Raw genomic sequence first — 16,949 nt, 5'->3', positions numbered from 1 at the left:
ATAGCAGACAGACATTGTGGGAATTTGGTTAATAAGGAGGTGATATCGGGTCCAGAGAGGTAGATCTGTGTGTCATCAGCATAGAGGTGATAATGAAAGCCATGAGACTCTATGAGCTGTCCCAGGCCTAAGGTGTAGATGGAGAAGAGCAGGGGTCCTAGAACTGAACCTTGGGGGACACAGACAGATAGGGGGCGAGATGAAGAGGTGGTGTGTGAGTGGGAGACACAATGTCCGGTCAGTTAGGTATGAGGAGATCCAGGATAGGGCCAAGTCTGTGATGCCGAGAGATGAGAGAGTCTGGAGTAAGAGGTAATGGTCCACTGTGTCGAAGGCAGATGGCAGGTCCAGGAGGAGGAGCACAGAGTAGTGTCGCTTAGATTTGGCGGTTAGTAGGTCGTTTGTGACTTTAGTCAGTGCAGTTTCAGTACAATTAGCAGAGATTTATGTTTAAAGGGCTATACACAAATAGAAAAAAATATTTTTCTGCCAGTCCCACCAATGGTTGCACCATTTACAGGTGTGAAGTTGGTTTTGAACACAAGTAACAATAAATCGGTTCGACCAAAACTTAAGACTTTCCAGATCTTACTACTCAAAAGAAAATACTGTTAAATGTGACAGGAAGCCCTCAACCCTTTATCACAGTAGATATGTCACCAAATTGGACGATATATACAGTACAGACCAAAAGTTTGGACACACCTTCTCATTTAAAGATTTTTCTGCATTTTCATGACCATGAAAATTGTACATTCGCACTGAAGGCATCAAAACTATGAATTAACACATGTGGAATTATATACTTAACAAAAAAGTGTGAAACAACGGAAAATATGTCTTATATTCTAGGTTCTTCAAAGTAGCCACCTTTTGCTTTGATGACTGCTTTGCACACTCTTGGCATTCTCTTGATGAGCTTCAAGAGGTAGTCACTGGAAATGGTTTTCACTTCACAGGTGTGCCCTGTCAGGTTTAATAAGTGGGATTTCTTGCCTTATAAATGGGGTTGGGACCATCAGTTGTGTTGTGCAGAAGTCAGGTGGATACACAGCTGATAGTCCTACTGAATAGACTGTTAGCTGCTTTTTTCTTGCCATAATACAAATTCTAAGTAAAGACAAACGAGTGGCCATCATTACTTTAAGAAATAAAAGTCAGCCAGTGCGAAAAATTGGGAACACTTTGAAAGTGTCCCCAAGTGAAGTTGCAAAAACCATCAAGCGCTACAAAGAAACTGGCTCACATGAGGACCGCCCCAGGAAAGGAAGACCAAGAGTCACCTCTGCTTCTGAGGATAAGTTTATCAGAGTCACCAGCCTCAGAAATCGCAGGTTAACAGCAGCTCAGATTAGAGACCAGGTCAATGCCACACAGAGTTCTAGCAGCAGGCACATCTCTACAACAACTGTTAAGAGGAGACTTTGTGCAGCAGGCCTTCATGGTAAAATAGCTGCTAGGAAACCACTGCTAAGGACAGGCAACAAGCAGAAGAGACTTGTTTGGGCTAAAGAACACAAGGAATGGATATTAAACCAGTGGAAATCTGCTTTGGTCTGAGGAGTCCAAATTTGAGATCTTTGGTTCCAACCACCGTGTCTTTGGGCGACGCAGAAAAGGTGAACGGATGGATTCTACATGCCTGGTTCCCACCGTGAAGCATGGAAGAGGAAGTGTGATGGTATGGGGGTGCTTTACTGGTGACACTGTTGAGGATTTATTCAAAATTGAAGGCATACTGAACCAGCATGGCTACCACAGCATCTTGCAGCGGCATGCTATTCCATCCGGTTTGCGTTTAGTTGGACCATCATTTATTTTTCAACAGGACAATGACCCCAAACACACCTCCAGGCTGTGTAAGGGCTATTTGACCAAGAAGGAGAGTGATGGGGTGCTATGCCAGATGACATGGCCTCCACAGTCACCAGACCTGAACCCAATCGAGATGGTTTGGGGTGAGCTGGACCGCAGAGTGAAGGCAAAAGGACCAACAAGTGCTAAGCATCTCTGGGAACTCCTTCAAGATTGTTGGAAGACCATTTCCGGTGACTACCTCTTGAAGCTCATCAAGAGAATGCCAAGAGTGTGCAAAGCAGTCATCAAAGCAAAAGGTGGCTACTTTGAAGAACCTAGAATATAAGACATATTTTCCGTTGTTTCACACTTTTTTGTTAAGTATATAATTCCACATGTGTTAATTCATAGTTTTGATGCCTTCAGTGTGAATGTACAATTTTTATAGTCCTGAAAATACAGAAAAATCTTTAAATGAGAAGGTGTGTCCAAACTTTTGGTCTGTACTGTATATACTGCACACATTAACTCCTTAAAGGGTTTGTCCACTACTAGGACAACTCTTTCTTGATCTAAATGTTTGGCCCTGATAAAATAAAAAAGCCTATACTTCCCACCTGTGCAGGCGCGGTTCCAGCAGTGTCGGCACTGGCGGGACCGGAGCTCCCATGTGGCGTTGTGACACATGACGCCAGCGCACAATCAGCGATGGCGTCACTGTTCCAGCCTTCTGTCGAATTGAACATAAAGAGGACGTCCGGGCTGCAGATGATCTAGGTGTCTTGTGATTTCTGGTCCAGCCACGCCCCCACCAGTGATTGTTCACAGAGAGCAGCCAATCAGTGGTGTGGGCGGGGTTATACAAAGCTCAGCATTAGAGCACTGCTAAATCTGCAGAAGAAAAACTGTGATTCTATTACAACTACTGCACCCAGTAAAACAAGAGATATATCGCTGTAATCAGGGTATCTGTCCCTACATCATGCTGTTGTCAGATTACATAGCAAAAAATCCTGCTAACAGATTCCCTTTAAGGCCAGGGCTACACTGCTACATTTGCTTGTTGCGGCCACAGTACCCGGTGGTTCACAATATGACCCCAGTCACCTGCATTACACTGCTATGTAGCAGCGGCATAAAGCGATCTTTGGCAGTGAGAGTTGTGTAGCCTCTCACCAGCCTAAAGAGGTTGTCTGTCATTAGGCAGCAAATGGTCCCAGTTTATAAGGGAAGGCAGTATCACTCTATAATGTAATTAGCTAGTCTCTCAGTCTCTGGTGATAGATACATGCAAATCCCATTTACCCATCTGAGCCAGATATACCAATTTGCCAAAATTTGGTCTTCCAGCGCTTACCACTTCGAGATCTACATTTTCGTCCTCATTAATAGGGCTAATTTTTACATTTCCATAGCGAACCTTTACAGTACGTATAATTCAGGATGCCCGTGCAGTAGAGGAGAGAAGCAATCAGTATCCATGGTTATAAATGTCAGACACTTTATCAAGTTATAAAAACTACAAAATACTTACATGAGCCGACGTTCTCATCAGATCAATCCACACACACAGAAACGTACTCATGCCCACCACATGCTCCATGTCCCAAGCAATCCCAGCCCCCGAACACACCCAGATCATGCCACGTGTGGTTAGTTGGTGGTTACCGGCTGAACTAATCTATGTTAGTTGTTTCTGGCGTGAGAGCAGCACAAGCCTTTGTACCCTAGCCATCTGTTATTACCCAGGCTACACTCAGAGCTCCTACTAACAGCTTCTAGGGCAGGACAGCCATGCCAGTCATCTCTAGTGTGCCCGTCCGCCATTGTTTGGTCTTGTTCAATATTTTACTTTGGCTTATTAGCATTGAGGAGCAGCCGGTCATTTACCCAAGACGAGGGTAGTGGATTTAGAACCAGAATGAGGCCAATTTTAGACAAGCGTAAAACTGAGGCTAAAAATGCAGTGTGACCCTAGGCCTAAAGATGGCCATATACATGAGAAAGCTGTTGATAGAGATGAACATGTTGCCAACAGCGCTCTTTCCCGAAAAAGAGAAATCTACTGCCAGACATCTCTGGCGAAGGATTATCTCACTTGAAAGTCCATCTCCACGATCTTTCTTTTCCCCAACATCATCTGTCAGGAGGCCTCCAAACATATTAGATGGTCGTCTTGTCCCACTGAAATGGGAGCGTTCAGACAACTTTCATATAAGGAAAACAAAGGGATCAGGTGTTGAACGTCCATCTCCCCTATCCTTCTTTTCCTAACAATCTGTCAGGAGGCCTCCAAGCACATTAGATGGTCGTCTGGTCCCATTGAAATCGGAGCGTTCAGACAACTTTCATCCAAAGTAAAGCAAAGGGACCAGGTGTTGAAAGTTCATCTCCATGATCTTTCTTTTCACTGATATCATCTGTCAGGAGGCCTCCAAACACATCAAATGATCATATGATCCCACCGAAATAGGAGCGTTCAGCCAACTTTTATCCAATGTGTACAGGGGCTGTTGGGTTATTTCTTGGGCATTCCTGTACTACGATGCAATTCCCAAATCAACCATGGATCAAGTGACCAAAACAAACAGAATTTTAGGAATCTATGATGCTGTCAGGTCTTTGGACCTACGAATGGCCTGAGTCTCCCAAAAAAACATGCCTTCATTACATGTGTCTAAAACTTGCCTAAGGCTGGTCTCACACTGCGTTTTGGACCTCAGTCTATCATTTCAGCTCTCGATATATAGCATTCATCTACTACACAATTAGTGTAGTAGATGTGATGGACACGAAGGCCAAAAGGACACTCTTATGGCCTCCTCCTGGTAATAGATACTCTTAGCTTGTATGTCAGGTGGTTTTCTGGCATACAGGTTAAACTTATGGAAAAAGTGTGGTGTGCACAGGGTCTAAGACGTCTTTTTATGTCTGACGTTTCCTACCAGGGAGAAGCTGTTAGTTGTGAGCTCTGGACCTCCATAATAGCGAGCAGGGGGACAAACAAACAACTTGGGGGTGAGAGGAGGCGGTAAGCAGTGACCATACTAGTATAGCTACTGGCCCTCACCGAGTTTGTCTGAGGATGTGACAATGTCAGCTGGCACACATGAGTCCAAATCTGCGTCCAGAATGCCCAGTGGGTCAAGCTGGGCAACATGGTGCCCGCGGATCTACATAAAGGAAAGGTGCCAGGGTAGAAGAGAACAGTGAAAGAAAGACAGAGCATAGATATAGAGATGTAAGGGAACAAGGTTGTTGGGGAATAATAGAAATGGAAGGGTAAAGAGAAGGCACCACATAAAATAATAAACACAGGAAAAAAAGGGAAAAGAAGAGGAAAAGTAAAGAGAACAGTTACAATGAGTCTGATACATAACCCTCACCGACATTCGGAGGACCGACAATTACTGGAGCGTCATCAAAATTAACAGTGCTAATTCCAAGGGGGTCAAGTTTTGCAATGTGGTGACCCCTTACCTAGAAGCAATGACACAAACTGGTTAATGACACCTCCCCCACCCCGACAGGCAGTCACTAAGTAATCAATATCAGAATAGAGGTGACTGCCTCAGCAATATAGAAAGCCGTAAGAGTTTCATTCTGTGGTTAAAGAGCATTTCCTCCTCGGAGAAAAAGAAAACTTAGCAGTAAATGTATGCCCTTGAGCTGTCCTTTTCTGGTAAAGGGCACCTATCATTTGAAAGAAAACTTTTGACATGTCGAAAGTTTTGATTGGTGGGGGGCCAAGTGATGAGACCCCCATCGAAGGCCAAAGGCACCGTGCCTTTAGACTTCCTATAAATCCATCCTCAACAACACTGCTCTCCGAGAAGAGCTGATAAGATACGTAGGAGCACAGGGCTTAGTTGAGCAATCCCACCCCTTAGTTTTACCCATTAGTGGGGGTCTCATCAACTAGGACCCCACCAATCAACACATCTGACGTGATATTTTTGCTTCGGTCTCGTGTATGAAACTGCAAAAAAAAGCAAACTGCCCTTGTCGCCCATAGTAATCAATCAAAACTCAGTTTTCATTTTTCTGCACCAGTTTAAGAAATGTAAGCTGTGCTCTGATTGGGTGCTATGGGCGATAAGGATGATTTTCCTTTTTATATAGTTTTGATAAATGAGGCAGTCCTAACGTCTGTGCAATTACTTAGTAGGTGCAGACGGCTTACAACAATATCAGTAATAATAGCTGGAATACAGGACAGGAGCAGAATAACTAATATATTCAAGAAACAAAATGGCAACAGATAGGACTTGGTTAGGACGCTTAAAGGAGTTGTCCACTACTAGGACAACCCCTTCTCAATCCGTATATTTGCCCCTTGTAATATAATAACACTTATACTTACCTCCGATGCCATTCCAGCGGTGTCGGCACTGGCACTCCCGGGGTTCTCATGACATTGTTACGTCATGTGATCCCTGTGGCCAATTAGCGGCTGCTTCACTCTCCCCACCTTTTCTCTCTCACTTCCTCCGGATGTATGTGATAGGTCTAAAGGTGGGGAGAGTGAAGCCAACGCTGATTGGCAGCAGGTATCGCCTGACATAATGTCACGCGAGCCCTGGGAGAGACTGTACAGACACTGCTGAAAAAGTGCCGGCACAAGAGGGGAGTATAAGTGTTATTATTTTACTGGGGGGGGGAACAAACATATGGAATGAGAAAAGGTTGTCTGAGTAGTGGACAACCCCTTTATTACCCAAACCCAGCGTGATGGTCTTCAGTTGTACAGCAGGGTTATATAAACGCTGGAGCTGCCCTTATAGGCGTATTCCGACATCAGATATTTATAGCGTATCCAAAAATATACCATGAAGGTGGGGTCCGACCTGTCATACCTCTTGTTATACAGTGGCCGCCGGGTGTCGGCTATTGCAAAATGCCGGAGTTGGCCGTGAAGACTGTGACAATTTCATGATGGAGGTCACAGGACCCCAATTCACAAAAGAGGGTTACATCTCATTTATACTCAATTATTTTTCCAATGTTACTTACTAGGAGGCCATTATAACATTACGCTGCTTCAGCCCCTTATTTTCAGCAAATGTCTAAAGCTGGCCATACACAAGAGATAGCTGCCAACCTAACGATATCTATCGCCACCTACTCTCCACACAAGAATGCTTGGGGGGACTTTTAGATAGTTTTTAGCCCTAATACTAAGCTGCAAAATAGAGGGCCCACTTTTTAGGCAGTGCGAATTCTCTCTAAAAAAAAAAAAAAAAAAAAAAGCCTACTGGCAGCCCGGAGTACTACAGTTTATAGACTCTGTGTTAGTCATATCATAAGTCAAATGGGAAAAAAGAAGGTGAAATAGGTAGATAGGAGAGACATACCTGATATGCCCGGATCAGGGACTGCACAGCGAGGTGATCTTCCACTAGCTTGTCTACATTTGGCTGTGCCTGCACCAGTGACTGTGCCTGGGAGAATGTAGAAAGGCTGCTACCCAGGGGTGGGGGGCTCTGGTAAGCCGTTCCGGGGGCTGCTCCGGCATTGGCATTTCGGAAGAAAATGTCCCACGACTGTGGAAAAAAAACTCACTGTAAATAAACTGTGCCAACGAAGATGTAAAGGTAAGAACTTGCTAGTCATTAGATGTGTTATATGTACATTACTACAGCCATAAATCATACAAGGAAAATACATGAGGATTGTAAAAAAAAAACAAAAAAAACTAAAAGTCTCTGTCAAGACAATGGGATCGTGGTAAACACCGTGCCCCATAGCACAAATTCCTAATAGCGTGGAACGGGATATCCTCGTGGCCCATCCAATGTATATTTTCCACTTCTTTGTACATTGTTGCACCAGTCATGACCACATCATCATTCATGTTCTCATCACACAATAAAATGAAGTTCTGGAATGGACGTCCTCTTCCAGGAGCCTCATACACCAGGCTGCCTCTACGAATGTTATGGCCTTGGGCCTAGACGTTAACAACTCTATTAGGAAGTTACTCGGGTTTCTGGAATAACTGAGTGACAACCAATAAAGGCCACCATCTCATACACTAGTGGTCACTCAGCATTCGGAGACTCGGGAATAGTAACATTTACCGAGATATGCGGTTATATACCACCCTTACCCCCACAGTATCCGCATCTCAGTAGAGCGTACACTGAAAGCCCCCATACACATTAGATAGCTGTCAGCCGAATGATGGCTCCCCCCGACTCCCCCATGTATAGGAAATCTTGGCTTACAAAGAGCTCCTATGTTCTTATGCCGAACAAAAGCATCAGGCAATTGCGTTATCTCCACAGAGAACAAAAGGATGGGTCTGTGAATTTCAACAGGCCATATCCTTATCTTCCCTAACATTGCCTGTCTCGGAAGAGTTGACAGGTCCCCATACACGTTAGGCTGTTGGCACAGACACTGGCGGGTATGGCCCGACTTTAGTCTAATGTGTATGACGGCCTTTACCTGGCCATATACATTCGTTAGCTGTTGACTGATCTTTTTTAGCTGAATGCTACCTACACAAGAACGCTGAGCGTTCCTGTGTCCTCTATAAGATAAGATGCTGCCGGAATAATCTCGATCAGGCGTTTGAATTCCAGGTGGCCGATAGTCAGTACACATGAGACTGTCAGATGATCATGTCAAAATGGTGGATTTGGCCAACTTTTACCTAGTGGGTATGGGTGCCTTTCAATAGCTGTCAGGCAGTTGTCTTTCTCCGACACCCCCCTACACATGCATGCTCAATCGAACCAGGGCTGTGGAGTCGGTAAGCAAAACCTCCGACTCCACAATTTCCATGACACAGACTCCGACTCCCTCATACATGGCTCATGTTTAAGTGATAAATTTACTGTAGCACTGATTCATCTCACCTAAAAGTCTAGACCCTTAGATCAGGAATAGGACAGACATTTATAGGACATTTCATAACTTTCCCAAATTCTTATGAAAAAATATTCCCAACAAACTGCATTGAACTACTGTACCCAATTTATTATATAATTTAGGAGTCGGAGTTGGTCCATTTTATACCGACTCCACCAAAATGGGCACAGACTCCGACTCCACAGCCCTGATTCAAATGTTCATGTGCTTCCCATGGATATCATATCTCTTAGGAGAACAAAAGGATCGGGTGTTGAAATTCAACATGGCTGTTCCTTCTCTTCCTTGACATCATCTGTGAAAGCAGAGAGTTGGGAGGTCTCCTTTAGATGGTTGATGAGTTTGGCTGTTTTTAATCTATAACTGTAGAACGGTTTGGTGAAAGTGACGATTGACAATACAGCAAGTTGATCAGCGCTTGTTCCAACAAAAAGGATTTGTTTATTTTCCTTTCTCTACAGTTGACATCATTGTTGGTGGCACATCCCCGGTTACACAAGAGGATGCGATGATGGCATTATAAGGGTGACAGCTCAAGCAGCGTCTGAAACTCCGCTTACAGAGATGCCCAATAGCAACGAGATTTCAAAACCAAGTAGCGCGGCCATTGGACCTCACAATAGGTGGCCTCTCAGATGCATGCAGTCACAGGTTTCCATTGTGCAATGATTGTTCGGGTGATGATTGTCCCATGTAAAAGACCATTGAGGTGCAAAGTGCAGAGAATCCCATGTTGTTTTGCAAAGATCTTACTAAATTATTATGGTGTTTGATTGTGAAGGGTATTAATATCCTAAGGGCCCAATGCTTGACATCATGATCGGCATGGAAAGTCCAGTGGTCGTTCTTCCAGGGCTCCTGAGGACAGCTCAGCCAGACTGACCGATAACTGGTTTCCGGAAAATTGTTTTCTGTAAATTCAGCAAAAAGAGAACTTGAGACATTCCCCAACACAGGACTTAGTCTGCAGGCAAAACGGTCAGCAAAATACTATTTCCTGCTTTTTGGGAACACAAAGTCCTAGTGTATCTATGAGGTAACCTCTCCGGAGAGCGGGTTAAAGGAAAGGCGACGACAAAATATCAGCTAGTTCAAAACAGCTTCTACTATGGACACATTGAATATGCATATATTTCCAGATACAATCTGTGTGCATGCATTACCTCCAACCATCCAAAGGTTTCCTCTATTTCCCTAATATACCTTTATATGAGAATGGTCAAACAAAAAAAGCCATGGCGCTGCGGAGAAGTCAGTCAGCAGCTTCCATGCAGCCTGTCAGCAGAATCATTTTCGGGCAGCCTATGTGCAAGGGGGATCAAGAAGTGGAAATTTGGAGAACCCAAACTGCTTTAAAGGGGTTTAAAGTTGACCCAAAACGCTGTAAAATACCTCAAACAAGAACCACAGTAGGTACTCTGTGTATTGGCTGCAGCAGTAATGTCACACTGACAGCGCACATCACCGCTGTAGCTAATCACTGCTGTGCCAAGCAGAAGCTCAGTGATTGGATAAAGCAGTGATTTGCGCAGTCAATGTGATTTCACTGCTGCACTCAAAACACTAGAGACAGGAGCAGCGGTGGGGAGCTGGCATGGTGAGTACCTGCTGTGATTGTTATTTTAGGTATTTTCCAGCGTTTCCTGAAAGTGGAAAACCCCTTTAAGAGTCCCAGTGCTGCACCACACCAATGATCATTGTGATTTCTCCATGCTGCAGGTCTGCAGTGTGAGGATCCCACCAAACAGCTAATAGGAGGGTTCAAATGGCCATTGCAATAACGGTGGACGTTACTGGGTAGGTGTGCGGCTCCGTGCACTCTTCCATACCGCGGACTGGGGCAGTAGCTGCCTACCAGAACATGCACTGTGCCTGTAATTTGGACCAGAATAGTGTATGCTGCATTTTTTTTTTTTTTGTTCATGTGCACTAGCAGGTCCGTGTGCCATCAGAGTGCAGTCTATTCTACACAGAGACCGAAAAAAAACACTCATCTGAATGAGACCTGTCTCGGCATGCAGCAATGCAATGATAAACTACATATGTAATGCTCGGGGGAAAAGGATAATTACATATTATTTATTTATTTTAACTACTATAGCGCCATTAATTCCACAGCGCTTTACAGACATTATGGGCACTGTCCCCATTGGGGCTCACAATCTACATTCCCTATCAGTATGTCTTTGTAGTGTAGGAGAAAATGGGAGAACCCAGAGGAAACCCACGCAAACACGGGGAGAACATACAAACTGCTTGCAGATGCTGTTCTTGGTGGCATTCGAACTCAGGACCCCAGTGCTGCAAGACTACAATGCTAACCACTGAGCCACCGTGCTAACAACTGAGCCACCGTGCTAACCACTGAATTTTAAAATTCTCTTACCAATGGCCAGAAATATAACCAAAATCACGAATACAAAGTCCAGCAGGAGACCAGACGTGAATGTCCTCTCGTCCCCACCCTTGTGTGATGACACTATTTTAAGAATCGTTGTAAGTCACAAGAAAGAGAGGGGGAGGTAGGTGCTGGAGGAGGCAGAAATACTGCCAATGTAATTACATGTCAGTCTAATCAGCAGCCATTGCTCCTAGGGATAAACTGCAAAACAAATTATTCTACTAAATGCAGGATCTATGGAGAAAAGTATCCCGGGGTAGATGCCACCCGCCCCAGGCTGAGCCTAGGAAGGAGCAGCTCCTCCAGTGGTATTGTGGAACAATTCAGTGTTGGTGACAGGGGACACGAGGCCTCATTTATCAAAACTTTATAAAGGCAAACCTGTCTGTTGCCCATAGCAACCAATCAGAGCTCAGCTTTCATTTTTTAAACTGCTCTTTAAAAATGAAAGCAGATTTCTGATTGGTTGCTATGGGCAACAGACAGTTTTGACTAATGAGGCCTACTGAGCCTCTGGCAAAGTAGAGGAAATTCTATCATTAGAATCGCTTTAACCCCTTATTAACTGACCCAGTACACCCAGATTTACCCGAAGATACTATAGAATTGCTACATCATTTAATCTATTCCTAAGGCTGCGGACCTATTGATAAGAATGGATATATTTAGGCATCCCTTAAAATCTGGGATCCGAAAATGAGATTTGGGAGACTTGGAGCACGAGGATCAGTACCAACAAGCCTCAGTGTAAGTCAAACCGGTCCCCTGGGTGCCCATTCGTGCCCGTTCTGACATGTATCCACCACTGTGTTGTGATTTCTGTTATAAATGGAAACCACGACGCAGATGTGCACAGCGCCTAAGGCTGCATTCACATGTCCCTGCATCACGCTACATGATTTCCTTTCTATTAACCCAAATTTTTAGCGGATGATCATTTTGAAGCTGGTCCGATAAATTTTCTGACCAAGGGACCTATCATTACATAGAACTAAACGGCTTTCTACTAAGGACAGACCGCTGATCTGAGATGACCACCCCTATGATCCATGATAACGGATATGATGAAGTATATGATGAACACTATAAAGGCGAATCATATCAACAGTATCAAAAAAGTGAAGCAGAAAACATCCATGTACAATGAGGTCTAAGCCCTGCAAAGAAAGGGTTAACCTTGAAAACTGAATGCAAAAGTAGCTAGAGAAAGGGAGTAAATCAGAACAAAGGTCATAGTAAAAAAAAAAAAAAAGGGTTAATGTGTCTGCATGCGAAAGGACTGACCCAACCCCTTTTTCCAAGAGGCTTTCCCTTTGCGAGCTGGCGTCTTGCCCGTCCGGATGACGCGCTATTTATTCCAGCAAGAACTGGCCTGCACGGTAACAGGGTGACTTTTAGATAGTTAATGGACAGGACCTGCACCAACAATGGCACTAATGCTTTGTACTGAACAGAGCCCAAACACAAAGACAAGATCCTCAATTAAGAAAGGTCTTATGGATTTAAAAATGCAGGTTTGCCTTTCAGAACCCAAGGAAATCTGGGTGACGTCAGTCAGCACCACCGCCGTGGTAGCCATACTGCCCATCATCCAGATTTTCTAGACACAAATATAGCTGAATACAACTTTTAGTGACCAAATTATTTTTTTCTCCTTAGTATTTGGAGTTAATTGAAGGTCACACAGAAGGTCACAGTACAGGGTCCTGTAGGTTCTTCATGTTCCTTCATACAGGCATTGTGCACATGACTCGGCCATTTATGTAATTTATCTATTAGTATGGTTGACAATTTTTCGTTAATCAGATACCAGGAAAGGCGTCTCTTGACTTCAAATAAATCCAAGCCTGATTTTTTCCAGGCCAATGCTATAGTTTGCTTAACTGCAAAAAATGGAATGGAATAAGAACTTGGGTGGGTTTGGGGATATTAGGGATACTTTTGTTAAGTAGGGCTTCCCAAGGTTTATTTTTTAAGGTTAATATTTGTGACTGAGAGAATAAGGTAGTAAACCCTGATCCAAAATCTACGCACTATAGGACACAGCCACAAAATAGGATACATATCCCCGGTGGAATTACAACCCCTAAAACAATTGGGAGAGTAGTTAGGAACTGCCTTGGCTACTCTAGCTGGGGTTAAATACCATCTAGTTAACACCTTATAACTTGTCTCCAACATTAAGGTGTTAAATATTCCACTGGTTGAAGAGGACCAAATCTGGGACCATTCAGAGTCTGTTAAGGTAGTGCCGATATCAGACTCCCAACCAGAGGTATAAGTTAGCTTACGCCTATGTGAGGTGTAACTAATATGTGAGTAAAGGAGTGAGATAGTGCTTGTGGATTTTGGCAGCACCTTTGTTCGAAAGGTTGTGAGCGTGTAAGGCGGAGTGGAATTTCTCAGAAACGCGATAATAAAATTCTTGAGTTGTAAGTAACGAAAAATTTCTTTCGACGAAAATTTATATTTTTCTTGGAGGACTGGGAAAGGAATGATCCCATTAACATTAAATAAATGGTGTATTCTTGTGATTCCTGCTGTGACCCATAAGTGAAAGTTAAAAAGAGACACATATCCTGGGGGGAATTGTCGGTTGTTCCATAACAGAGCAAGAGGCATGAAAGGGGAGATTAGGTTAGAGGAATATTTCAGGGGGTCCCATAATTTGAGAGAATGTGACAGGATAGGATTCGTAATTTGTTTGAGATGTGTCGGGAGGATCCATAATAATGCATCAAGGGTCACTGGGTGATACTCAGGGGCTTCCAAGGAAAGCCCTTGGGGGATCTGAGTAGGCACGGTATAGAGTTAATTGGGCCAGCTGAGCTGCCTGGTAATACTTAGACAGATTAGGGACTCCCAGGCTGCCCTTTAAGTGGTGTCGGTGTCCAAACAAAAGTGTTAAGGATGCGTTGTGCTGTTTTAAGCGAATGTGAAGGAATGGGGATAGGTAATACTCGAAAAAGTATTCCAGGGAGAAACGTCATCTTAAGCGCCCGTATTCGGCCCAACCAAGAGAGATGCAACTGGGCGATGCTCTGCCAATAACGATGATCACCCAACAAACAAGCGTTTCGCTCATTTGTCGCGTGTTCGCTGGCATGTTAATGGGACCGATAATTGGGAATGTAAGCTCTTATGACTGTTGTCTCACCTAAATGCACCATAAGGTGCATGGCCACTTTTAAACCTCTTAATAATTGCTCTGTCACTGAAGGTTGAACACAACTGGAAGGTGACCCGTACAGTTTCATCGATCCGACAACGTGAAGACATGTTCCATATTACCAGTTCCTGTGTTCAACCCTCTCACCAAAGAGAATACAGGAGGACGTTTGTAAAAAAGATAAGGAACATGACTGCAGATAGGGCCTTTCTACCACCATATATCGCACCAAGGACGGGTAACCTTGAGCTTTTGATCAGCAATTTTCTTCCACCTCACGGTCAATAAACTTGTCACATACACACGTGCCATCACATTATATGGTGACAAAGGTAAAAAACAATAACCTATAGGATCATGTGTTCAGTGACCCAAGGCAAAGTCACCAGACTTACTACAAGAGGTGTAAACGCTGTCAAATCTATGGTCAACCAGCTGCACTTATATAGGAAAACCTGTAGTAGGCCAGTTCCATGGAACCGATCCATGGCAGCAGTTTGCGCATCCATGTACACAGTAAAGCCCTGTATTTGCAGCCTGTACAGCAGCACATGGATCCTTTACTTCTCCATATTACAGACCCTATTCTCCCCTTCATGCAGCGCTTTTAGGTAAAATACTTCCAAGATCTAACATTGCTTGGATGCTTAAACCAGGCATAATACAGCAGCAGACATTCCTAGACAGGTGGGATGCGAGAGAGATCGCCACCCTAAGGCCGGGTTCAGAGGGCCGCATTTCACGGGCCGTTTACCGACGACAGGTCTCCCAATCCAAATGTACGGTGTCATATGTGTCTACCAAGCTGTAAGTTTGACCCGTGTTTAGTCCAGGCATTGCGGTCCGTAGATGGATGGTGAAATACGCCCCTCTGAACCCGGCCTAAGAGTTTATTCACAAGCTGTTAAAAACATCATCTGAAACTTAATAGTTTTACTGTGGATTATCGGGGTGTGTATGCTTGCCGGCAATCATCCTACAACAAGAAAAAAACACTAGTTCATAGGGTGTACAGATCTTTAATGCCAGCATAAAAATGATGGTTATCCGCAGCACATCACCACTTGCAAAAAGGAACATGCAGCTGATATCACAATGTATGGGGACAGAATGCTTATATTAACCATCGATCTGTTCTCATTGTCCCATACTTTTCTTGGACGACCTGTGATCGGGGCTCATTAATGGGCTGAGATTGGTGCCATGAGCCCCAACTGCAACTCCCCCATCCCATTCTTTACATTTCGCCAGACTATAGTCTCTTAGAAGCAAAACCTCCCACCTCCGCAGATTTGCAAACCAAAACAGCTTGAACTCTGGCATCTCCATTGTTCTCACGCACAGAAAGAATAAGGAGAGTTATACTTAGACAAATGCAACCGTACTCTGAGCACAATAAGAAATCTGCAAGGATGGAATATAGGAATTTTGAACTGCATTACTCCATTATAGAGTATCCTTCTTAGGTACTTATTGAACATTTTGGTTAAATTGTTTGTACCCATCTTCCAGCGACAAGGTGACTTCTTCTGATGGGAACCTACATTAACAGACTTCCTTCTCCTGGGCTTTGGCCTATAATTTTAAAGGGGGTTGTCCAGGCTTGTGGCTAAAGTCTGCAGTTATTCTATGTGACTGTATACTTGTGAGTCCTCACAGTGTGCACTTTGCAGGCTGTCAGGGTTCTCCAGTGCTGGGAGCAGGCGGTTACTTCCAGCCACATTCCAACTAGATGTGTCAGGCCTCTCTCAATTCACTTGTATTGAGAGAGGATATGAAAGTCTAGTTGGCCCATGACCACATGTATGCAAATCGGTCACAAACCTGCTAGCTCCCAGAGCCGGCACCAGAGAATCCTGACAGCACACACACCGCGCGCTGTGAGGATTCATAAGTCTGCAGTCACATAGGGTGACTGCAGACTTGAGCCCCAAGCCTAGACAACCCCATTAAAGGTCAGGTAGGATCCAGCTGGAATTAAAAACAGCTTTGGACATGCTGGAGGAGTGTTCAGCCAACTATGGAGGCAGTCACTTATCTCCAAATGTACAATGCAAAAAAACAAAATTAACAAGCACCTTCTGGCAAAATTAAATAAATGTCCAATACAGTCACAACAAGCTGTACATTTATTTCAATTTTCTAGGAGGTGTTTGTCAAAATGTTTTTTTTTTTTGTTTGGTCTCGGTAAGGGGGGAGACTATACTTAAGTGACAGCTGAATATATTTTGGAGGCTGGGGGGAGACAAACAGACACTCTGAACAAACAGCACAATGTAAAGAGCTTGTCAGACGCTGTGATAAGAGACTTATCCACCTGAGTTTTGGTGGGACGGTGCACCCACCATTCATGATGTCGCAAATGCTCTTTCAATAGTGGCGTGGACAGGAAAAGTCTTAGGGTACGTTCCTACAAGGAATGTACACAGCTGACTTTCCCTTGCAGATTTAATGTGGAAAGTAAACTGCATATTACATTGTGAATAAGATCTCATAAAATGTCAAGAGAAAATCTGCAGTAAATTGATTGGAACTGTGGATTTGAAATCTGCTTAGTGTTAGTTTACTCAGACATTACCCTTTTCAACACAAATACCAAATTGTGCGGCATATCGGCCTCCAAGAAAATCTTCAGCAGTATCGCTGCGACATGTTACCGTAGGGATGTATCCTTGCCAATAAATATAACAATTAAAAAAAAGCTTA

General features: G+C 43.9%; 1 protein-coding gene across 2 annotated transcripts in view; it reads right to left on the bottom strand.

Moving 5' to 3' along the window:
• Window positions 1-16,949, bottom strand: part of OGDH (oxoglutarate dehydrogenase) — a 65,346-nt gene that overhangs the window by 26,249 nt on the left and 22,148 nt on the right. Inside the window, exons 3-4 of one of the 2 annotated variants that reach the window (XM_073653769.1) lie at window positions 7,152-7,340; window positions 5,184-5,277 (exon numbers count right to left, since the gene is read on the bottom strand). In XM_073653769.1, the coding sequence (XP_073509870.1) occupies window positions 5,184-5,277; window positions 7,152-7,340 (283 nt within the window). Of the gene's footprint in view, window positions 1-4,867; window positions 4,971-5,183; window positions 5,278-7,151; window positions 7,341-16,949 lie in introns of both variants that reach the window. The other variant, XM_073653768.1, reaches the window with a different exon arrangement.

The sequence above is a fragment of the Phyllobates terribilis genome, unplaced genomic scaffold (genome assembly GCF_046119375.1).
Source record: "Phyllobates terribilis strain yellow unplaced genomic scaffold, ASM4611937v1 Scaffold_11__3_contigs__length_659146591, whole genome shotgun sequence".
NCBI classification, from domain to species: domain Eukaryota; kingdom Metazoa; phylum Chordata; class Amphibia; order Anura; family Dendrobatidae; genus Phyllobates; species Phyllobates terribilis.
This window is presented reverse-complemented; position numbering and strand designations above follow the sequence as displayed.